The sequence below is a fragment of the Lacerta agilis genome, chromosome 10 (assembly GCF_009819535.1).
Source record: "Lacerta agilis isolate rLacAgi1 chromosome 10, rLacAgi1.pri, whole genome shotgun sequence".
NCBI lineage: Eukaryota > Metazoa > Chordata > Lepidosauria > Squamata > Lacertidae > Lacerta > Lacerta agilis.
Genome location: NC_046321.1, coordinates 35324954 through 35349494, shown reverse-complemented (window position 1 = coordinate 35349494; position 24541 = coordinate 35324954). Strand labels below are relative to the sequence as shown.

General features: G+C 38.6%; 1 protein-coding gene across 2 annotated transcripts; it reads right to left on the bottom strand.

The window, feature by feature from the left end:
* Positions 1–1758: 1758 nt before the first annotated feature.
* On the bottom strand, positions 1759–24532 carry EPYC (epiphycan). Of its 2 annotated transcripts, none has more exons than XM_033162739.1 (7): positions 24462–24532; positions 20626–20804; positions 9776–9929; positions 6979–7137; positions 6519–6721; positions 5276–5371; positions 1759–3450 (listed from the first exon to the last, which is right to left on the bottom strand). In XM_033162739.1, the coding sequence occupies exons 2-7, from the start codon at positions 20791–20793 to the stop codon at positions 3280–3282; spliced, it is 951 nt and encodes a 316-aa protein (XP_033018630.1). In that variant the 5' UTR covers positions 20794–20804; positions 24462–24532; the 3' UTR covers positions 1759–3279. The 2 variants fall into 2 exon arrangements, with proteins under 2 accessions (XP_033018630.1, XP_033018629.1); XM_033162738.1 differs by lacking the exon at positions 24462–24532 and adding an exon at positions 23518–23666.
* Positions 24533–24541: the final 9 nt, after the last annotated feature.

Here is a 24541-nt window from a genome sequence, read left to right as displayed (position 1 = left end):
AGCCACTCTAATTATTATTAGTTATTAATTTTCCTATGTTGTCAAGGCCAGGTGGCAAATTTCACCCCATAAACATTTGAATGCTGCACCCTTTTGCTTTCTCAGATAAAAGACTGCTATTCATTCCTATGAGGGGGGAAAAAAGCAAAACACTGCATTCTATTGCACTGCTTGGAAAGAAACCAAAGTACCATCCCCAACTATGCCGAAAGTTCAGCTTCAGAAACTTGGCCATTAAATAAAACAAAGGCTCTGCTTCTAATATGTTCCTTCATTGATTCTTATCAGCGTGACTGAGAAGAATGACCGTTTGAAAAGATAATGAATTATCTCCTTTCATTCTCTATCAGTACAGCAGCTGTCACATATTCAGACACAGGCTTAATTTCCACCTTGCCTAGCTTTATTCTCCAGACACTTTAGGGAAGCTAAAAAGCATGAGAGTTCTGTAATCCTGATACATAGAAACTTCAGCCAGAATTACTAGAAAACTTATCAAGTCGGTTGTTAAAAAGCACCCAACTTTAAATACACACACAAAATACAAATATGAGGATTTGACAAGCTTTATTTATAATATCTCAACACATGATGGCAGTAGTACTCTTTAAAATGGTGATACCAATCCAAGTACCGGTAAATTATCAACAGTCTAAGAACCTGATATTATTTGCATAGATTTTTTTTATTTTTAAACCAGAGGTTGGCTAAATTTCCGAGTTTTGCTGTCTTACTTGCTAGTAAAAAAAGATCAACAGTTGTTGACAGAAACCACATGGGTAGCAAAAGGAGAGGTCTAAAGATAGATGCATGTGTCTCCTATCATTTCTACTGCACATATGCATGCAAGTGTGGCTTTGACTTTAATCTGCACCCTGTATTAAGAAGCACAACTCTTACAGCTGAGGTAATAAACCTTTTGGGCCGAAGCCTGCACTGACTCATGGTCAACCCCCCAGCAACTGCATGCCAAAGTACAGGTCGCCAAAATGTAAACGAGTGTGATGACTTTTTCTTTTCTAAAGAAAACTGTGAGGGTTCCCATGCTTTTTATAGTTGGGTGACTATGGGATCAATCAGTTAATATGTATTAATATATACATTAAAGTATTCTTTTAAAATGTACCAGGACTGGCTTAGAGGGCCACAAAAAAGCATTTGTCGTCATGGCATCGAAACAGGGGACACAAAGAAACTGTAAAAAAAAATATGTACATGGCAAATTGTAGGAAGCATGTCTTAGTAGACTACAACTCTTGAGAACCAGTTGTAGATTGTGGGCCATGGATTAGACATCCCTGTCTCACAGCAAATAGATAGCAACACTTGTGATATCTCAATTGAATATTAACAAATATTTGCCCTTGAAAAGAAGCCCCTATTTTGACCATTTTTAAGGGAGTAATGAAAGGGCCACAGAGAATAAATGCTGGTCCTGTGAGCAAATAATTATATAGACTCACCCTCTGGTCTCAATGGTCTTGGCAACCAGGCCAGTGCCTTTGCTCCTGCATAAAATTTTGTTGCACTGTACTGTAGCAATGAAAGTAGAGCAGCAGAATGGGAAGCGCTGGCTGGCTAGGCATTGGAGTGAACATCTGAGCACACATTGGAATACATGTAAGAATGCATCTTTAAGCACAAATCGCATTGCTCTCAAATGAATGTTATTTATTTATTCAATAGAAGATTTATTGCTTATAGCCATAGACCATTGCATATAATACAAATACAAAAAGAAAATGCCTAAAATACAGACAGTCAAAGAGCAAGTCTGCAATAAATCACACCATTCAAAGTTGGAGTTGACACTTTATTAGCAAAAACACAACCTTCACAGACTTGACTGAGTGTCAGGCCTAATGAGCACAGCAGCTCATCCCTGGTAGTTTTACGCCATGAATCAGTTGCCAAGAAAAAGTCCCAACCTCCCTGCAGCTGTCTTAAGTCTCTCCTCTCCAGAGCTTTCCCCAAGCAATCAGGGACTAAGCCTATGTGCAGCCTGTCGCTGCTCTGTCCATTTCAGCTCAATTCTGGTTTTGGGGAGCAGGGAGGAAGGGGAGCTTGTGGCAGCAGGAGGGGGAGCAAACTGCCACATTCAGAGTTTTGGGAAGGTCAGTTGCTTCAGTAAGTCCAAGCCATCTATCTGCTCTGACCCTGACTAATTGCTACATTCCTTCTGTCTGCCACAGCCAGGACAGGACAATTCTAATTTAAGCAGGATAACTGACCACTGTAGGCACTGCTCTGTTTTAAGGACAGTACAGTATCTTCTAAACTGTTATAGACACGTATTAGGTAGTGTGATGCTAGAGAGGAAAGCATATATGTAGAAGGTAAATACTGACCGAATGTTGGGGACAGAGTTTCTTAGGAAGCAGTGCTTCATATTTGAATGTTTTCTCCCCTCTGGTGTATTAAAATATATGAACAGAAACATTCTGTACAGTTTCTACAATACACTTGGTATTGCTCTGCACTTATTTCCATAGTGTCAGGAACTACTGAAACACACCTTTTCACAAAAGTCTTCTACTGTTGCTTTGAGTTGATTGGTGAGCTTAGTAGAGAAGCAGGGAATTTTATTTCTTCACCGTTATCTAGCACAAAATTACTGTGAAGACAATACACATACTTGGTGTACATTTTTTTTACTTACACAGTATAAGGACACTTTCCATGTTTCCTCTCTAGTACAAAGCAAGAGAGTATATACAAGAGAGTATATTTATTTTTAATATTAATGTTTTAGTAAAATAACCTGATCTGGCATCTAGCTGCCCTCTATAACAAGTAGGACACTGGCCTATATGGAGCTTTGGTTTAATCCAGACAGGACTTTTGTTACATTTTTATGAAAAAAATTATGGAAAAGCTTTACATATAGAATATGATTAAAAACAAGGTAGCATGGGTCATTTTCTATTTATATACAATTCTTATAGCTTTACTATTATAATTTTAACGTGGATAAAATTATGAACCAAGTATCATTAATATTCAGTTTCTCTAATACAGTTTCTCTAATACTTATCATAGTTATCATGTCAGCTATTCTGCACTGGTTACAATGCACTGGTTACAATATGGAAGTATGGTATACTTTAATAGAGAATGATTTAGTATTCAGCACTGTGTGTTACTGACTGCAACTGTTTACTTATTATTTTACATCAATACAACCATATCATACTGTTACAAGCTTTTAAAGCAGTTTGCTTTAGAAAGCATACTTGCAAAAAAATTTATCTTACATTACATTTTCGTTATGGCTTAAGCCTAAAAAAGGCTCCCAACAGGCAGACGGGGTAGACACATGTACGCATGAGGGGTTTTGCTCAGATTAATGGGATTGCCATCTAGCCTGATGTCTTCAAGAGATTTGCGGATGTAAGAATAATCTTTCATTTTGCAGAAAGTATCTTCATGCATTTCTTGTATATTGTTGTTCTAAAAAGAAAACAAAAGATTTATTAGAGCCAGTATATAAATTCCAATTTAAATGTCAGTTTGTCAACAATAACCTAATAATTAGTAGTAGCGTACACTGGATTTGGATAGATCCTGGGGCCAGGCAGGATGCCTCAGAGGAATTTGGGGGGGGGGGGTTAGAGGTAAAGTGGGATATCAAAGAGGCACAAGTCAAAGCCCTAGGACTTTGCGATGAAGGTCAGGTGAGAAATTGAATCAATAATAAGAGCAGGGAACTCTGAGTGTCTGGAGGCAGTTGGCAGATGGATGGTGGCTGACTGATTTAGGTTCAATCATGACAAGACAGAAGTATTGTTTTGGGGGGACAAGGGGTGGGTGGATGTGGGGGGCTCCCTGGTCCTGAATGGGGTGGCTGTGTCCCTGAAAGACCAGGTGCGCAGCCTGGGAGTCATTTTGGACTCACAACTGTCCATGGAGGCGCAAATCAATTTGGTGTCCAGGGCAGCTGTCTACCAGCTCCATCTGGTATGCAGGCTGAGACCCTACTTGCCTGCAGACTGTCTTGCCAGAGTGGTGCATGCCCTGGTTATCTCCTGCTTGGACTACTGCAATGCGCTCTACATGGGGCTACGTTTGAAGGTGACTTGGAAAATACAACTAATCCAGAATGTGGCAACTAGACTGGTGACTGGGAGTAGCGGCCTGGACCATATAACACCGGTCCTAAAGGATCTTCCCTGGTTCCCAGTACGTTTCAGAATGCAATTCAAAGTGTTGGTACTGACCCTTAAAGCCCTAAATGGCTTCAGCCCAGTATACCTGAAGGAGCATCTCCACCCCCCATCGCTCAGCCCAGACACTGAGATCCTCCTCCGAGGGTCTTCTGCTGGTTCCGGTCCCTCACTCTGAAAAGCGAAGTTACAGGGAACCAGGCAGAGGGCCTTCTCGGTAGTTGCGCCCTCCCTGTGGAATGCCCTCCCTTCAGATGTGAAGTAGATAAATTACAAAAACTGAAGGCAGCACTGTATCAGGAGGTTTTTAATGCTTGATTTTTTAAAATATATCTTTAAAGATATGCTGTAAGCTGCCCAGAGTGACTGGGGAAACCCAGACAGATGGGCAAGGTATAAATAATAAAATTATTATTTATTATTATTTTGTGGCACCTTAGATACCGGTATTTAGACATCAAAATAATGCTGCAGACAAATATCTGCTGCAACCAGATATTGGTTTTATCCAATGCTCCATGTATGTGGTTCCACTGGTGCAATAGGACTTCCATTTTCTCTCCACCTCTTGCATATACCGGAATCAGCTCTGGAGGGTGTCCTCTCTGCCTCCAAGCTGATTTTGAGGGAGCATAGGAAGGTTGGAGGGTGACAGGATGGGGAGAGGAAGCTACACTGCATACACTGATGTATGTTGTGTCAGGAAAGCTGAAGCGTTGGATGTGGACCGATGTGTCTAAGCTTACCCACGATGTTGGGAGGATGGGAGGGAGAACATCAGGATTAGAGAGACCACAGAGGAGGAACTCTGTTGTGACTGACAGGTCTAGCTTGCTATCAGAGGGCATGATTTTACCATTGTTCCACAATTCCAGTGCTATGGGGGGTGGGGGGGGGAAGCAGCTTTGCAAGACCACATATGTTTCCAAATTTAAGCAAAGCACGAGGATGCAGAGCACCTTTGTAACCAATGGGTCCAACTTCTAACAAGAGGAAATGATACTTAGTTCTTCCTAGCATGAAAGCCCCTGAACCTATTCGTATGAAATTTGACACACTTCTTATCCAGTAAACACTATATCCAAAAGAATTTATTGATTGTTTTAGCCCACCTGCAGATGAAGAGACTGGAGGCTTTCAGGGAGTGGAAGTGGGATATGATCCAAGTTGTTATCAGTGATGTAAAGATGGTGCAAGTCAAACATATCCTGAAGAAAACAAACATTTTTTTTAAACAAAAGAGAAGTGATTTCTTTGTTCTTATTCTGAGCCACACATGAGTATAGACACTTCAATGCAGCCAATCGTTTTAAACATCTGCACCAAGATGGATTCTTTTTAGAGATTCAATGAATGTCAAAGCTCCAGATGTGTAGCATATTCAGCTTAGTGGTTTTAGTTGCTTGTTTTCAAGTTTGCAAAGCCTGGCTACTTCAGGCCATAAGACTGAGCTTGACCTCACTGCAGTTCTCTTTATCACTGCAAAATTTCCCCCTTGTTCTCAGAGAACAGAAGACAGAATCATACCATGCTACCATACAACTGCCACCTTACTCTGACAGTGACTTCATGCAAGGTATTTTTTCCCAAAAATATGGCTTCTGTATCAGTTTTCATGTATATGTGCATGGCACAGATTGCTTAAAAATACATGCTAGTGGCAAATTTTGATTTAAAAAAAATGGTTTTGGTTGTTTTTGCTGATAATGTTATTGTTTGATATTTGTAAACTGCTTGGAGCTTTTTCACAATCAAGCAGTGCACAACTTTTATGAAATAAAATAAATAAGAGGAAAATAACATGTGGCGCTGTGGGTTAAACCACTGAACCTAGGGCTTGCCGATCAGAAGGTCGGCGGTTCGAATCACTGCCACGGGGTGAGCTCCCGTTGCTCGGTCCCAGCTCCTGCCCACCTAGCAGTTCGAAAGCACGTCAAAGTGCAAGTAGATAAATAGGGAGCGCTCCAGCGAGAAGGTAAACAGCATTTCCGTGCACTGCTGTGGTTCGCCAGAAGCGGCTTAGTCATGCTGGCCACATGACCCGGAAGCTGTCTGCGGACAAACGCTGGCTCCCTCGGCCTATAGAGTGAGATGAGCGCCGCAACCCCAGAGTCGGACACGACTGGACCTGATGGTCAGGGGTCCCTTTACCTTTACCTTTAATCCATGGCCCATGATGCTTTCTATATTGACCTTAGGAATTATGCCTTCGCCACCATGTTGTTTTGCACTGGAAGAGCTATCTCACATCACTTTATGAGAGAGCTCCCTCCTGCTCTTATAATGGCAATTTTTATTAGTCAAATTGAGGATTTTAAAAAAAAAAATTAGTCAGCAGTTAAATACAGAACTCACTTTAAATGCTTCTTGTTTGATTCCTTTGCGACCAAGCCTGTTGTTACTAATATCAATGAATATCAAGGTTGGTGGTAATTCTGGAAGCTGCCTTATCTTGTTATCTCGAAGTATCAGTTCCTGAAGTTGTGGTAGATTCCTGAAGGCATCTTCATCAATTTCAGATATAAAATTTGAAGTCAAGTCAATCCTTTTTAAGTTGCCTAGTAAGGGACACCAAACAGGGAAAATAATTACAGCATTTCTGCCTGCTTTTAAAGACCAACACCAGGGGTGGGGGTGGGGAGGACAGACAATCACCATTCTTTGGATGCAAATAGTTCCAAATTATAGTTCACAATATGATATGTCCAGAAGATGTATGCTACTATGCACTTATCTTTCAGTTCAGTATGAGAAAGTACTTTGCATAGTGTGCAATAAAGTAAAGTGTAGTAACTAATAGTAAAGTCATCCATACTTAGGTTAGCAAAGTCATCCCTGTTGACCCTTTTGATTCTGTTATAGCGAGAGTAGAAATGTGTGGTTTCCTTCGGCAAGGGGGGAAGATCTTCGAGTTCACGATCATCACAGTAGACAGAAGTACTTAGGCACATACACAGAAGACAAGTTGGGAGACCTAAAACATGAAACAAGAAACCATTCACTTAGTTATACACTTGTAAAGATTTAGATAAGCCTTGTTTAGAGACACATGGAATGACTTCTGTCAAATCTAACCTGCTGCAAATTCATACAGGGCCATACCATCCTACAGAGCCACACAGTCTAAGTATCTTGCTGAACTAGTTTATGGTTCTGTTTGAGATTTCGAAAAGCATTTGGCTCCTTTTATTCTAGCTGTTCTAGGCTCAGGCTCATGTGTAGGCATCTGAGTTCTCGTGAATAACTTTCCTCTTAGTTCCAGTTACAGGTAGGTAGCCGTGTTGGTCTGCCAAAGTCAAAACAAAACAAAATAAAATAAATTCCTTCCAGTAGCACCTTAGAGACCAACTAAGTTTGTTCTTGGTATGAGCTTTCATGTGCATGTATCTGAAGAAGTGTGCATGCACACGAAAGCTCATACCAAGAACAAACTTACCGGTAGTTTGTCTCTAAGGTGCTACTGGAAGGAATTTTTTATTTTATTTCGTTTTTCCTCTTAGTGTAGCAGAATAATCACCAGTCATGCACCTTTACACAATTTGTGTTCCACATTTACACAATTTGTGGAGTAATGCATAGTGATATTTTTCAGATATTGGGAAACGTTATATTGAATATTTCATGCACTTTGTGTTACGCCATTCACAACTGGGTGCACATGCAAACATGTGTACAATATCAATGCTCCAATTTTCTGAGCTTAATATTTATTTTAAAAGTTACCAACCACGCTTTTGTAAATCTACAATTAAATGAAACAAACACACAAGAAGTTATTAGGTGGATTTATTATTGGAGGCAATGTGGCTGTTCAAAAGCAACAACTTTGGAAGACTCAGTGTAATCAAGTGGATTACCTTGTATATTAGATTGGTTTGGATATGAAAATTGCTGCTTGAATAATCCTAGTGATTCACTACATCTGTAATGTTTTATAGGAAACACTGTTATGAATAATGGAGCATTTTGTCCATACTAGATTTCTCAAGCCATAGCCAGGATGATATCTTCATTTTATATTCTACCTCCAGGATCTGTGTCTTCCCTTTAAAACTTAATAAACCTGCATACATTTAGTTTGGTAACCAGCATGCTTTTTTGATATTTGAGGAAATTGGTTCCCCCCCCCCCATGAAACCTCAATTTCCTTAGAATTGTTTTTAATTAGCATCTTTCATGCAGAACAATGACATCAGGAAAGGCTTCAACCAACCCTTGAGGAAAAACTGCTTGAAAGCTGTAGATTATTAAATAAAACATCAAACTACTGCTGAATGAACATAAGAAAATGATCTAAAGCATTTAAACCAATTTATGAAAGGGTTTCATTAACAGGTGTGTGGATGTAATTGGGAAGAGCTCTGCATTTTCCCATTGCCTTCTGAAAAAAGGAGGTGGGATTGAGAAACATCACAAATATTTATAGAAAATAGAACATAATGGTGCAAAATGACCCCATTTTATATGTCTAATACTGTTAATGTGGGTGTTTAGGATAGACTGGAAAGCAATATTTAACATTCCTGGTTAAAGTCCCATTTACTCCACTGCCCTTGCTTCTGCTGGTCTCTTTTCCCTTACTGTTCCTGAGCAGTGACTGGTCGCCCCTGAACCTGGTGTGAGGCAACCTGTGGTCAAGGAGGTTATGTAGGCGGGGACCAATAAGGTCACATGAGTAGGACTAAGGAGGTTACATGGAAAGGGCCAAGTTGTTCTGGGACTGAAACCAGACTAGAATCTGTTTCTTACAGGTCTACCTGCAGCTATTTAGCTACCACACTCTCAACCACCTTGCCCAGGGAGGAAGTACTAGTATAATTATACTAATTACCGGATTTTCCGGCGTATAAGACGACTGAGCATATAAGACGACCCCCAACTTTTCCAGTTAAAATATAGAGTTTGAAATATACTCGACTGTATATACACCCTTATAACACCCTTATAACAGTAAGGGAAAAGAGACCAGCAGAAGCAAGGGCAGTGGAGTAAATGGGACTTTAACAAGTAATGTTAAATATATATGAATGTATATACACCAGAATATACATTAACCTGAAATTTAGTGACATTATTTAATTAACATACAACCAAGCTTTAAGGCTTGTTTGACTTATAGGAGGGATCAACGTTGTGTTCTGGGGAGGGGGCTTTAGTTATTTTCCTTTTCTTTAGCAACTGACATCTCCACTGCTTGGCTCAACTTAGCTCAGCTTCTACCATACCTGGTAAAATAACACAAAATCAGCAATCTGCTTTTAAAAACTGGAAGAAAATAGATTAGATTACCCAATTTATTTGTCACTCTTGAATGTCCACACACTCATAAACCAGATAACTATTGTGGGAAGAATGCAGATTCATTCCCATACTTCTTTCTATCTACTGGTGGTAGTTATAACAGCACAACGGTGCCTCTTCTACCCCCTGATCACTAGATAATTTAAGAAGTCGAGATGGTAAGGAGGCAAGTCTGCATACTGCAAACCTGTATAGAAAACTGCATTACATATTCCCTGATGAAAAGGCTCCTTAGCTTGTGTGGAATTATAAGCCCAAATCTAGACTAAGCAGAATGCCAAAATCATGTCCCTCAACTCTCTCTTACAAACCTTCATGTGTATGGGGACCAAGAACTCCTGGTCCATGAGGTGAAGAGCCATCAATAAGCTTAGGTGTGGATGCTTCTTCTTCGGGTTCTTCCGGCAGTGGAGAAGGTAAATAAATCTCTTGAGTTACAGATGGTACTACTGTTCCAATCTCTACCTAGGAGACACACACACACTAAAGCAGTAATGTGGTATCAGTATGCAGTGTCAATTTTTATTACAATTTGCTGTATATTCAAATTACCTGGACTTATATTAAAGGCCTAGGAGTCTCTGGTGAGGTTGGAGCAAGAATGTGTCAGTAAGAAAGCATTATTCACTAAACGCAGGCAGAATGCATGATGGGAAGACTTTTTCTGCTAGCTCAGAGGAAATGTGAAATATTCACATCACATACAAATTAGTACTTTTCAAAGTAGGATATATCATTCATCATCTTGCTGCTGTAACCTATCCACTCTAGGTTCACATACTTAAAAACCAATGCATCTTTGCAACCCAAACTCGGCAAATAACCTGCAGTTTTCATTAAACTTGACATCTTAAGATATTGGAAAGAGGTCACTGTACAATATTAAATGTGTGATTTCTGACAAAAACACTTTGTATACCTACTGTACATTTTTTGGAGACTTAGAATAGCTCTTTGGTTTACTTAGTAAGTATCCAACATAGATTGGAAAAAGTAGTTTCAGAATCCTATTTTACCAGTAGATGGCACATACTCCCTGGAACACACCAATATCAGCTTATTTTCTGTTCCATAACTCTACAAATTTATAAAATCGTACATTAACCCACTCTTCTTTAAAATTCACTTTAATTTTTCTTTTCAGTATAGCTTTCTTTCTCATACATGCTAGATTGTTTTCTCTGGAGAAAGCTGGCAACAGATTCTATAAATTAGTAACATATTGCAAAAATAAAATAAAATCCAAATGGTTGTTGTTGGTGGGCTGTTTTTTTTAAAAATGGAATTGTAAAACTTTCTGTATTCTCAATATCCTGAAATAAATTGAGTGAAGGACTGAGTTAATAAATCATTTGCTGGGGTTTAAAAAAAAATCTCCCTCCCCCCAACTGCCTGAATGAACATTTTCCATGTGTGTTTATGGGGGCAACCATTGTCCAGAATTTCAGCAAAGAACCAAAACAGTGCTTGCAAAGCTGCAAATACAAAGAACTTGGTTAAGCACCTGGACCGCCTCTCCCCATATGAACCAACCCTGACCCTGTAATCATCATCCGAGGCCTTTCTTCGTGTGCTTCCTCCATGAGAGGGCCTGAAGATGGCAACACAAAAACAGATCTTTTTTTGTGGTGGCTCCCCATTAGTTAAATGCTCTCCCCAGGGAAGCTTGCCTTTATTACATATCTTCAGGTGTTGGTAGAAAACATTTCTCTATTACCAGGCCTTTGGCTGATTAACATTACATGGCCCTTTAAATATGTTTGTGGGAGGGTGCTTATTGGTTTGTTTTTTATTGTTTTGTTATGTATTCTGTGTTCTAATGTTGTATTTTTATGTTGTGAACTGCCATGTGATCTTTGGATGAAGTGATAAAAAATATTTTAGGGGTCTGCATCAGTTCTGTGTGCAAGGTGAATTGGGGTTATTCCAGTCATGATTCCATGCTCCTGACCAGATCACATTATTAACAAGGAAGATCAGGGAACTACTAATCTTCCAAGTTTTTCCTGAGGTCTATTTTTTTCAAGAAGTTAAACACATAAACTTTCCCCCTCTCCTTTCTTTTCTAAGAATCAAAACTAAGCTGAGCAGGGAAGATGACAGAGCTTGAGAGGTGAGGAGGGGTGTCTGTGTGTTTGTGTATCTCATGTTTTGACTGATAGAGAACACGCAACAGAAGCTACAATTCCACATTGCAAGTACCTAAATAGCATCCACATAAAATTGAAAGTACCCAATACCATCAACATAAAATGGCACAGCTTCAAGGAACCTTGAGTGTTTTCTGGTCCAACCTCTTCTAATGCAGGCTAAGCACCAGTGAAGCATTCCACCTTACTTCACTTTACTCATCACGTACACCTCCCTCACAGGGTTTTGATTAGTTTTGTAATCCTGAAACAGGGAGCAAAGAGGCAAAAGTCACCCCACCTCCCTCTTTGATAGATAACATGGAATTCCTCTTCTTTGCAGAGAACAGGAAATGCCACCACCAATGCCTTCTTTTGTGACTATGAAACTAAGGAAGTGTTTTCGGGATATCAGTATCTTGATGAGATGAGATATAAGTTCTTGTCCCTCTAGGCCGGGTGACAAGGATAATGACTGTTATCATATGCACGCCTCTAAAACACATTGTTGCCATCTGTCATTTTGAAAAGGAGACAGCTTAGACAAGAATGGACTTTGGGACAAATCAAAACAAGACCAAAAGAACACAGGAAATCAAGGCAGATGTTTTCTTCATGGAGGAAGTCTAGAGGGAGGAACACATTCCAGACGTCTTGACCCAGCAGGAGCATTATGCAAAAGTGCTAACATATGCCATATAAAAATATGGCAGCTTATCCACTTGAAGCAGCAGACATGATGAGCAATTTACTTTTGATCAAGGCCATATCAGAGAATACCATCTTTTCTAAAATGATTTTTTAACAGTAATTGCAGCATGTTTAGAAAATACAATAGATATTGACAAGCTTATAGAAGTGTTTTTACATGTAGGAAGCTATATCTCTTACAGTGTGACAGTATGCATGTTAATGGTGTGCTTTTATTATGTTGGAAGCTGCCCATGGTGACTGTGGCAACCCAGTCAGACTGACAGGTTATAAGCAATAAAATAATATAATTTATTTATTTATAATGATAAATCTCACTGTTTTCAGCTTCCCAGGTAGGTGCGCACAGAACTGAAGCTTCAGTTTGTGGTTACAAATTTAATCACTATGACTATTTGTGATAAAGATCTATATTTAGATAAAAGCTTTTGCAGCTCTTATGATCTTTTCTCTTTCTGAAATATCACTTTATGGCAGCAACAACTCAGGGGACTTGGCTTGGTCTGGAAGAGAGATGAATGGCAAGGCTTCCACTAGTATTCTGCAAAAATCTTAACATTAGAAAGTAATGCTGGTATAAGGGATGCCAACTTAAATGTCTGTGCGCGCACCAACACTCTTTCATTTCTCACCTTATTTTGCTTTCTTTCTGCCTGTTTCTCTCACTTTTTTCCACAATGGCTCTTTGTTCCACATGCTTTCCCTCTCCCAATACCACATGCATATATTTCTATTTATAACTAAAGAATCAAAATTTTCTAGGTGTACAGCCATGTTGGTGCATTGGTGTAATGGTGCAAATTCACACCAAGATCTGAAAGCCAACAAGTAAAGTCCTGATCTGAAAGGCAGGAGGAAATACAATCTCTCAACAGACAGATTCAGCTGAAGAAACCAGAAAATGGAACATAAGGGATAATAACTCATGGATGTAGTTTCACACTCATATATTCATATATTCACCCTCTATGTGGCTGTGCCTTGGGCAAGAACTTGTATTTACTCTGTCTAGAATGAACTGGGATGCTAAAATTTCTGACATGATTCTTCCAAAGTTAAACACTGCAGAAAGCATTCCAAAAAAACCAGAATCAAATATGTGTTTCCTGACTGCTATATCTTAAGCTTCACAACATTGTCAATAAAGTGATAGTTCTGGCTTTGTGTTTTGGGCATCAATCCAATGACAGGTGATTTAAAGCACTGATCAATATGCTACTATGCCATTTCACACAATGAGAACATGTGACCTGGAGGTTACAAGGAAAATCTGTTTCTCATTAGTTTTATCCTAAGCCATGCACTATTCTGTCTTTTACATATTTGACAGCTCAAACAAGAGCTTAACAAGACAAAGATGTTGCTAGGTTCAATAATGCAGAAAATAGTTTTTTATCTTCCAAATGTTTGTTTTTGGGAACACTTGAAAATGATCAGAAATGTGAGATTGTGATGGGGCAGAGGAATAGTCCATGTGATACATTGCTTCCCCCCTCTTTGTGTATTTCCTCTGCTGTTCTAAGAAAGCATTTTCTCCCTCCAAATAAATATACAGTGGAAATTATATGTCATATATGAAGGGAGTAAAAAGTAAAAAGAGGTTTGCTTCACAGAAGCAATTTTCATATATCAGTAGTATATAATTTAATAAAATTAATAATACAGTGTCCCATTAAAAGGTCTCATGAACAGCATGACATCAAGACACTTAGTTCATGTGAAACAGTTCATGTGAAACAGTAGGAACAAGCAATGTATCTGAACCGTATCTTTGAAGAAATGAGATATCCCCATAAAGACTTTTCTACTGAAATCAATGGGACTTAAACTCTTCCTTGTAAGTTTGACCTTGTTATGATCTTATGGATTCTCAAATAAAACTGAAGTAACTGAAATGCCTTTAGGGATCTTTTAAAACTTTTGATTGGGTGCTGTTTATGCTTGTCAAGAAGGGTATGGCAACATTAGATTATTGTATTTTAACATTCTGTTGGAAGCCGCCCAGAGTGGCTGGGGAAACCCAGCCAGATGGGCGGGGTATAAATTATTATTATTATTATTATTATTATTATTATTATTATTATTACCTAGAAATGTCTGTTATAAGTAGTGTCCTGCAACAAAATGTTGCACTGTGAAGTTGTGTTCAGGGTTCCAGACACCTAAATCTGCTCACACAAACACTGTTTCCCCACTTAGTTTGCCCAACCATTAGTCAGTACTGAATTCCCGTTGGGCGGTCTAGAATTTATGGGGGGGGGTGCGTTGCTGGGGGATATACATGTACACCATTTCAGCTACAATAAATTCTCTTATTTCCCCATTCATGTATATGGCCATGTCTCCTGCCCCTGTTGTTATTTAAATATAGCTTCTCAGCCTAACCCAGGAAGTGACCTATCTGTACAAGGAGTGAGCTCCTCCTACCATAAGCATGTTTATTTGTCTTCCTTTCTCAGTCACTCCATTCTAGTCCTCCTTTCCATCCAGTCGTCATGTTTTTCTCTCACTGAACCCAATTCAATGTAACTGGGCTATTATGGAACTCTTCGGGGAGTCTCTGCCCCTTTAGGATATTTTCCTCTAAAAAATTCTCATACCTTCAGTTTACCCTGAGTCTAGCAATACCTCTCTTTTTTCCACAAGTAGCGTGGTTTTGGCTACATAAGCATAAGTATGGGAATTCTCAGATATGCAGTAGTATGTTTCTTCAAAGTCAGATTGCATACTGTGAATGGTATAATGGGGGAAATAAAGTATTAAATACATTAAATACATTCTAAAAACCTTTAATGTACATCTTATGCACTTTCCATTCAATTTTCCTAAACTAAGCAGATATTCTACAGTTTCTTCCAAAGCAGTCTGCTACTCTGTTTTCTGTGGTAAACAGGAATGAAATTTTAAAATGGTTTACTGAGTGGTTTCTATTAAGTGCCCATTGGCTTACCCTGGCAAAATCCCCAAGCCACCTGAATTCCTGAAACCCTCAGAAAATTCTGTGTTAATGTAATACCTGTCAAAAATGAAAATTATTCAGGGAAAACACACATCCTTGTTTACATGACCTACACTATATATGTGAAGTTAACTGCATATTGGCCTCCATAGCTGATGGACATGATGCTCATTTTTCTCCATTTGGCAATCATTATTTAATCATTACCTTTAGCAACAGAAGCCCAAGTAGTTACCAGTATTTGGATCTGCATCTTCCAAAGAAAAGAAAAGTAAACTAGTTCCCAGTGATTTTGTATCAAAATCAGCTGATCCAAAGATCTTCACTTAGTCCCAACCCAAGGGGCTCACGGTGACATTATTTTCTATTTCAACTCAAACTCTGTTTGTAAAACAGGAGAGGCAATCACCTATAATCTTTGAGCTCAGAAAACTGCTGCTAGCAGTGCTGTTGTAAACAAAGCTCCTTTGCTAAATCTGAGTAAGACCTGACCTAACACCCCAAAAGATTTTAAGGTCTTTGATCCTTCTCCTCTTACCCTGCTCTTATCTCCTCTCACCCCCAACATAGGAAGAAGGTATAAGAGCCTATTTTTGAAGAAGACAGAAGTAGAAGTAGCAGCATAATCCTCCCATGAGGATCCACTGATTTCTGCACACCTATCTTCCTGAAAATGAGCTGCATCCTAAACTCATTCTTCAGACAAAAACTTTCAGCAGTCATTCAACCATGGAAAGTAAGTGAACTTTTACAAGTTGCCAGATGTGTACAAATACATGATATTGCCGATTTGGCATTTTCTAATGCATTATTTAAAAACCAACCCACAATTCTAAGCATCCTTTTTGAAGTGATTGTCCACATAGTGTAACATGACCTGGGAAGCTACAGTCAATTGTTTCCCTGCCTGTATACATGCATGTAGGATCACCATGTAGTATTTTTGTCAAGGATGATAGAAGGAGTTGGGTACACTGTCTCTCTTTCATTCCCGCCCCCCTGCTACAATCAATCTCTTATACCATCACAGCTGAAAACATTTTTCTCTCATTATGTCAGCTTTTTAGCTTTACCCCCTTCTGCTATTATTTAGTCTTGAAATTTTTCAAGGAAGAGAAAATCATCATGTTTAAGTATGCCTTTTAATCAGAATGATTACACAGGAATTTTCATTCTTTTTAAATAATTTAAACATGTACCATCTAAGAGACTTTGACATCCCCTCCCCACCGCTGGTCCATTGCCCTAGTTCAAATTTAATTTTAAGGATTCTAAAGGAGGGGTAGTGATTCCCTTACTTTTGCTGCTTATCAATTTTCTCTTGGATGCTTCTCTTGAGATCTTTACTCTTTAATTTCATCACATTATGCTAAGGATTGCTTCCATGAAAGTAATGGAAAATGCTACCTGTGTCTATGTTAAATGGCCTATTTTACTGGCACTTAAACTTTAGTAGGGAAGACTGACTTCAACCAATCACATGTGCTGGACCCTTGCATATCTTGCCATATTATATCAAATGACTATCTGGATCCAGTAGGCTATGAATTCCTCATTGCAAGAAGAAAAAGTCCCAGCCACTTTAAAAGAGGTGATAATTAGTTTGTATTGAAAAACAAACAACTAGCCTAGACCTGTTAACAAGTTCAGGAGGGTCGCAAATATCCCCTTCCAAAGTAAGGTATTTGACTGGGTGATTGCTAAGTAGTTCAAGATTCTCATGGATAACGCTGATTTTCTATTTGAGTTGGGTTTTATCTATTTGAGTTGGGTTTCAGTCCTAGTTTTGGAATGGAAAATGTATTTGTTGCCCTGTGGGATGACTTTTGCCAAGAAGGGGGCAAGGAATATGAAAAGGTGAAGCCTTTTAAATTTCATTTTATCACACCTTTACAATAGGCATATTTGTTTGGCACTTTTAAATAACTGCACCAAGTTCTTTGCCCTGGCTGGTTTTATGGTGGTTTGCATTTATGCTGTCTTTTAGATAGTTTCTCTACTGCTGGTTTTATTGTTTCAAACTTTGGATTGTATAATAAAAATGCATTATACATCTTATACGTAAGATGCTGCAAACAAATTAGTTATATGGGCAGTATATAAATGTGATAAATAAATACTATCATAAGAGTACAGACACATGAATTGAGCATAGTACATGTGTCACAATAATACATGTTAAATGTGGACTGCAAATGGAAACACCCCTTTCCCCATTTGTGTAAAGGAGGATGTCTTACACTGCTCTGTTAGGTCTTATATGACTTGTCTTGTTTTCAGACTTACACTCCTGCCTAGAACTACAGTTCCCTCTATTCTAGATTTGGTTCAAGCATGTGAAAGGGAATTCCTATACCTTTCCATTTTCAGGCAACTTGTTCAGCTCTGGAGTGCAATTATGGTAACACTCATGATTCAAAGTTTGAATCAGAGCTAAAAAAGTTTCCACTTTGAGATTTTTATAGACATGGGAATCTTTTAATGAGGGTGAAAGAGGAGAGCGCAAAATATGGTCTGAAGCTCAACATCAAAAAAACTAAGATCATGGCCACTGGTCCCATCACCTCCTGGCAAAAAGAAGGGGAAGAAATGGAGGCAGTGAGAGATTTCACTTTCCTGGGTTCCATGATCACTGCAGATGGTGACAGCAGTCACGAAATTAGAAGACGCCTGCTTCTTGGGAGAAAAGCAATGACAAACCTAGACAGCATCTTAAAAAGCAAAGACATCACCTTGCCGACAAAGGTCCGTATAGTTAAAGCTATGGTTTTCCCAGTAGTAATGTATGGAAGTGAGAGCTGGACCATAAAGAAGGCTGATCGCCGAAGAATTGATGCTTTTGAATTATGGTGCTGGAGGAGACTCTTGACTGCAAGAAGATCAAACTTATCCATCCTTAAAGAAATCAGCCCTGAGTGCTCACTGGAAGGACAGATCCCGAAGTTGAGGATCCAGTACTTTGGCCACCTTATGAGAAGAGAAGACTCCCTAGAAAAGACCCTGATGTTGGGAAACATGGAGGGCACAAGGAGAAGGGGACGACAGAGGATGAGATGGTTGGACAGTGTTCTCGAAGCTACTAACATGAGTTTGGCCAAACTGCGAGAGGCAGTGAAGGATAGGCGTGCCTGGCGTGCTCTGGTCCATGGGGTCACGAAGAGTCGGACATGACTGAACGACTGAACAACAACAAATCTTTCAACAGCTACAGGCAAACATGGACACATTTCTCAAAAGAGACTGATATGCTAACCCCAAAGAAAAATATAAATACTATATTTTGGAATTGTGAGGAACATTTTGAGGCTCAGATCAAAAATGAAAATAAGTACAGACTACTCTTCAAATTGCACTCCCTTTCTAGTCTCTTTCTCCTGCTGGACCTAACCATCCCTTCCTTGTTCTTATGTTTATTTTCTTTTAACATTTCCTTTTTCCTGTTGTCTCTGCTTGGCAGCAGACACATAAATTATCTACTTGAATGGCATCTTTCTTTCTTAATTCTCTCCTGAACAATAAGCCCCCTTAGGATGAAATATTTTAAAAGGAGCCAAGTTCCTAGAACTTGGAAGCTAAAGAAGAAATGAAAGCCAATATACCACCTCATCTGCAGATTGGTAAACTTCCAGAACTTTCCACTCTAGTATTCTTCTTAACTATGGCAATAGGACAATTAAAGTAAACCCAGACTTCTGTTTAGATCTTCCACCTTCCTACCTGGAAGGATCATAGTGATACAACAGACAGCAATGTACAAAGGGAGATGTCAGGAGCCAAATTCATCAAATAACAGTTCAAAATCTGCACAAGCTGTCCACTTTCCTTAGCACCTGGAGGATGGAAACAATATATCCTACCTGAGAAGATACATAATGCAGAACATTTACATAATATTCCAGACATGCATTTTTTAAAAGCTTTATATCATTTGTATGAATTTGTAAAAAGAATTCCAGTGTGGGAAGAAGACCTCCCACTGACACCATGGCAAAAATCCTAGACTTCTATCTTGGCTATAAATCACAAAAAGAAATATGCTTTCCTCACAATTTGAAGAAAACACTGGTTTTACTTTCCTATATTTCCTTGTGTAATATAGCCAGACCTTCGTCCCTAAGATGCCCAACATAATAAAATGTGTTTATTGCCCCAAACTGTCAGAAATTGTTTCTCTTTAACATTCTTCTATCAATCAGATTCCAGTTGCTTAACTTCACACACAGAGACTATTCTGAAAGTTGTTGCTACAGTTAATAATTACTTGGTTCAGAGTGCAATTTTGCCTTTAACATTTACAAGCATTACAAATTCAATATCATTTCCTAAACAAGATTTCTTCCATTTAGAATGTAAAACAAAATTCTCACATGAATATCAAAACTTTTTCAACTACCTCTAAAAATTTGTCTATTTTTTCCTCCCAGGCCTGGTCACTATTGACATTTCAGACAGAATCATAAGCCAATAGGTACAAGGTCAGCCAAGCCAGTTGCTATGGCAATGGCCCAGTGCTGTCTATATAAGTGATTAAGGCATGTCAGCTCAATGTGCCAGGGTCTTGGATCTATGTGTCAGATTCAGTCTGTGGGTCTGTCCATGAGTTGGAGTTTGTGTTATGTCTTGAAACTGGAGCAACAGAAATACTTTGAACTTGTATATATCTATCTGTAGCTGCAAAGCCTACAAGCTGTATATGAACATCTGGAACTGTATTACTGAAGCTTTATCTTCTGCAGCAGTAAATTGTTTTGACCTTAAGCTGCCTCTGCATGGTGCTAGAACTGGGGACAACTTCCACTACATGGGTATCTCACCTCAGATCTCCAACATTAATGTAATATCAGCTCCTGGCTATACCCCCAAGTGATCCACAAGAACATGGGGTGGGCTCAAGCACCAGCTGTTCTAGTGTGTTATCAAAGGACATGATGTTATATCAACAGATTATTAGGTGATGCCAACAGACCGTGGTACAAACGGGTGAGATAATGGATGTTTGCTTTATTCTTTTTTAGCATGCCATCACTCGGTGATTCCTATATGAGATCCTCCAATATGTACCTACTTCCTGCAGAAACACACAAATTGCTGACTGTGATCTGAATTGTAAACTGAGTCCATTAAACAGAAAATATAAGTACTTCTCAATGTAACCCATTTCTTCCCCCCAACTATAGCTGTCAACTTTTCCCTTTTTTTAAAGGGAAATTCCCTTATTCCAAATAGGATTCCTCGCAAGAAGAGGGAAAAGTTGACAGCTATGCTGCCAACCCACCTAATGTAAAAATGTGTTTGTTATCACTATTAACAATTGTACAATATAATACATAAGAGCAAAATAAACCCCACAATTTAGAATTACCTGTGCCTGATCAACAGACAGATTTTCATCATAGTCATATAGGCTATCCAGATCTTCCAAGCCAACATCATATGTTTCAGAGTCATAAGTTACAGGACTCCTTGTAGGACTAGCCAAAACAGCATCAAAGAAAAAAAAGTGCATGAAAATATTTGCAATGACCTTCATTCTTCAGTCTCCTAGCGGAAGAGAGCATATAAGTGATTATTATAAATATAAATGCAAATATCATATGAAATATTGTACATAGTTTGTTGAATACTATTAACTAGAAATTTGATGAGCTAAGGAGTTTTACAAATAATTCGATGTGTGCATAAACAGTAATTAGTCACGTGAGCCATGATGGAAATCAGGAGAGTGCAACACTTCAAGAGAAACATTTTCAAATGATACTTCTTCTATTTAGACATTCTACTTCAGCATATATAATTGGAATTGTTTGTCAAGTAAACAGTTACATACTTATACAACTGGATGTATAAGGACAACATTCCCAATTATACACTACTCTAAAAGTGATAAACTTTGGCTCCATGGTTAAGAAGTCCTGATGGGATTCATATTGCCTCCTTTGAGGTCAATGCACATCACAGGTGCATAGCTATGCTCCACCTCTACTTTGGTTGCAGCCTGTAGGTGGGTATCCCATTTTGTGAGGAGAGGTTGAGACTCTTAGTGGAGTGGTTGTACAGAGCAGGTTGAATACATTAGTAAGAATTATCACCTGGATCCAGAAATCAGAGGATACTCTAGGGTTGCTCTCCCCATTTCCCGCTCAGCTTCTTTCAATACTTTGGATTGTATTTTAGTGCTGTGGTCTCCTGTAAGAGACTGCTACCCTATAGCATCAGGTGCTCCCCTGACAGCTAGGAGTCCAGCACTTAAATAGATACAGTTTGGTTATGGGATAAAGCCAGACCCCCATATGGCTCAAATGGGACTAATCTGTTCATAAGTGTGGGCTCAGGCCACGGGATTGTGAGCTAGAAGTAAGCTGCCAAAACTCTATGCTGCACAATAATTCATCTAGTATATCCTTACTGGTTCTGCAATGAGTGACTCCAGGTTCATGCACATATTGTTCCAATGGGCTGAATGCAGGTTCTGGTGGCAATGTGAATCCAGCCCATGAAACTGGATTTTGAACTCACAGAGCCTCTGCACTCTTAGCATGCGGATTGAGCTAGGTTATAACTATATTGTTTACAATTGTTTTATTGAAATCTAAAGGAGATCTGGAACACTGGTTTGAATTTTGTTTCAAATACTGGCCACCGCCCAAGTAGTTAGTCAGCCTTAAGTCAAACTGGAATCAATGTGCTTTGTTAGTTGCAACTAGCTTGTGCCAAGCACAAATAGCTTTAGTTGGATAGGAGCCATGTGGTCTGAACATTAACAGTCTTCTCTCATCATTTTAAAGCAATGCACACCAAATTTTAAATACCCCCCAATCCAATTTCCAATCTTCATTGTATCATTCACATACATTGAGGGATTTATATGGAAAAAGTGTGAATACACACATACACACACCATATTTAAACTGAGAAAACAGCACATGACTTTTTACACATTTAAAAACCAACACACAGTGTATGATATTAGTAATTCATGAGACAATTTGTCTTTTGAGGTTCCCTAGACTGAAACAAACTGATATTAAGCCTCTTGAAAGAAGGCCTTTGTGAAGCAGGTTTACACATGGAGGCATGAAATTCCAATGGGAATGGTGAATAGCACAAGGCACTCATTTTTCTCTTATACACTTTCCAGTTTTTTTAGCTACCTAGAAGACATAACCTACAGCCAGCAGACTCTCTTTGCCTATAACCAAGGGTTAACAGTATTGCACTTTTCAGAACTGATTTATTTACAGTGTTAAAGGTTTGTCTAAAGAGTTGCTTTACATATATGCTATTATGCTGATGACTTAGGAACCCCTAATGTGTCGATGAACTTATTTGCAAATTTTTGTAATAAATAGTGTAAGAACAGTCTATCTTGGTTATTTTTTCTGTTTATTTATAATTCCAAACAGTGTGTTGATTTGTTCATACTGCAGCTTGTACTGTTTTTACTACTGCTCATATTGTCTAGAACTTCTAATTAGCAAAGTACCGGTAGTTGATTTTTTGTTGTTGACATTCTCACAAGGAGCTCTGAAGTAAGTCCCTGATTATCTAAATGTGCAAATGTAATGCTGAAACTGAGAGACTGTGTCTTGAACACATGACTGGAGAGAGATCTGAACCCATGTCTTCCAGATCCAAAACCATCACACTACCCACTGAACATACTGTTTTGTTTTACTAGAGGAATAAGAGTTTGGACCTGGTAGAAGAGGATATTATGCCATATTACTATTTAATTGTTTTATTCTATAATTTAGATTACATTTACAAATGAAAAATTATAATCTAGTATTTTGGAGCACATTTGGCTGTTGAAGACTACATCTAAAGAAATAAAACCACAACAATCTCTCTCATATACTAATATATATATATATATATATATATATATATATATCTGTATATGTGTTGTACACACACACACACACACCCCTGTAAATTTGCTTGGTCCACTAAAAACTGCTTGTGAAACCTGTGTGTCTCTGTATGCCTTTTAGAGTATAAGAAAAATATTGGAACATACTGTAATTACACTGGCATCCACAAGAGCTGTCAAATATTTTGATGCCAATAATGTAGGCTACTACTCTCTCACAGGAAGGTACTAAGAAATAGCCATACAAAAATAACATAAGGTACATTTTTATAATTCTAATTCTTCTCAATATATTAAAATGCATTGCTTAAAAATAGCTTCTGCTTTTTTATATAAAAAATCCAGTTTGCTAATCAATAAAGAAAGAAACAGAAAACTTACCTTTGGCTCTTGCTTTCTCAAATGGCACAGAATTACTCTGAATGCAGAGCCTGTGGTATTTGACCCTAACCAATGGCAGTGGGGTGCCGGGTTTGTGGGAGGGTGGTACAGGAAGCTCTAATCCTGAGAAATTTCTTGGTGCTTAAACACCTTCATATCACAATTTATGAAAGAAAACTGAGTGCAAAAGCTAGTGATGTAACTGGGTGCAATTTGTTTTTGCAGAAAGAGGATTTTAAAACCCATTACTGCAGCAGCTAATACATCATTCAGCATTTGCAAGAATAAACAGAAAGTTCTGAACACTTGAGCCTGTGTTCTTTAAGCCTAGTAGTAAAAAAAAACATTGCCTACATTTTGTTATATAGTTTGTGTTATTATTAATACCATTATTTATTATTTTATTATGCCAAATGAACTTTTAGTGTGCAAAGTGTAGTTTCAGGAATTATTTACATCCATCCTCTTAACAAGAAACTTGAGAAATATGATAATATTTTCACTAGACCTTTGAGCAACTGAAGCTAAGAGGAAGTGACATGCTGAAGGCCATCCAAAGAGCTCAGGGCTCAGTCATTTGACCCAATTACCCCCAAATTAAAAACATTGCAATAACTTCAGTCTAACCACCAGAAGGATTTTCCTCTTCGCTAATTATGATGATAAACGAAACCCAGTGCAGTTCATTCCACACAATGTGTATTTTAATCCCAAAAATCGCAACTGGAAATCATTTGGTAGGGTTTCACATGTTTTATCACATTTTAGCTCCTATTGTCTCTTTGCAAGATGCTTTTCACAGTGAAACACATGCCTGCCACACTCAGAAATTGCTCTGGATTCACCAACGCTGGTGCATGAGAAGATGTCAAGCGGTGTTCATTTTGCAGCCCTTGGTAGCTAGCTGCCATTCTACAGAGTATTTGACAGAAATCTAAACATACCTTTCTTCTTTAATCTTTAATCCAGCTAGTGTAGAATGCTGCTGCTAAACTGGTAAGCGTGGCAGCCCTATGGAGCCATC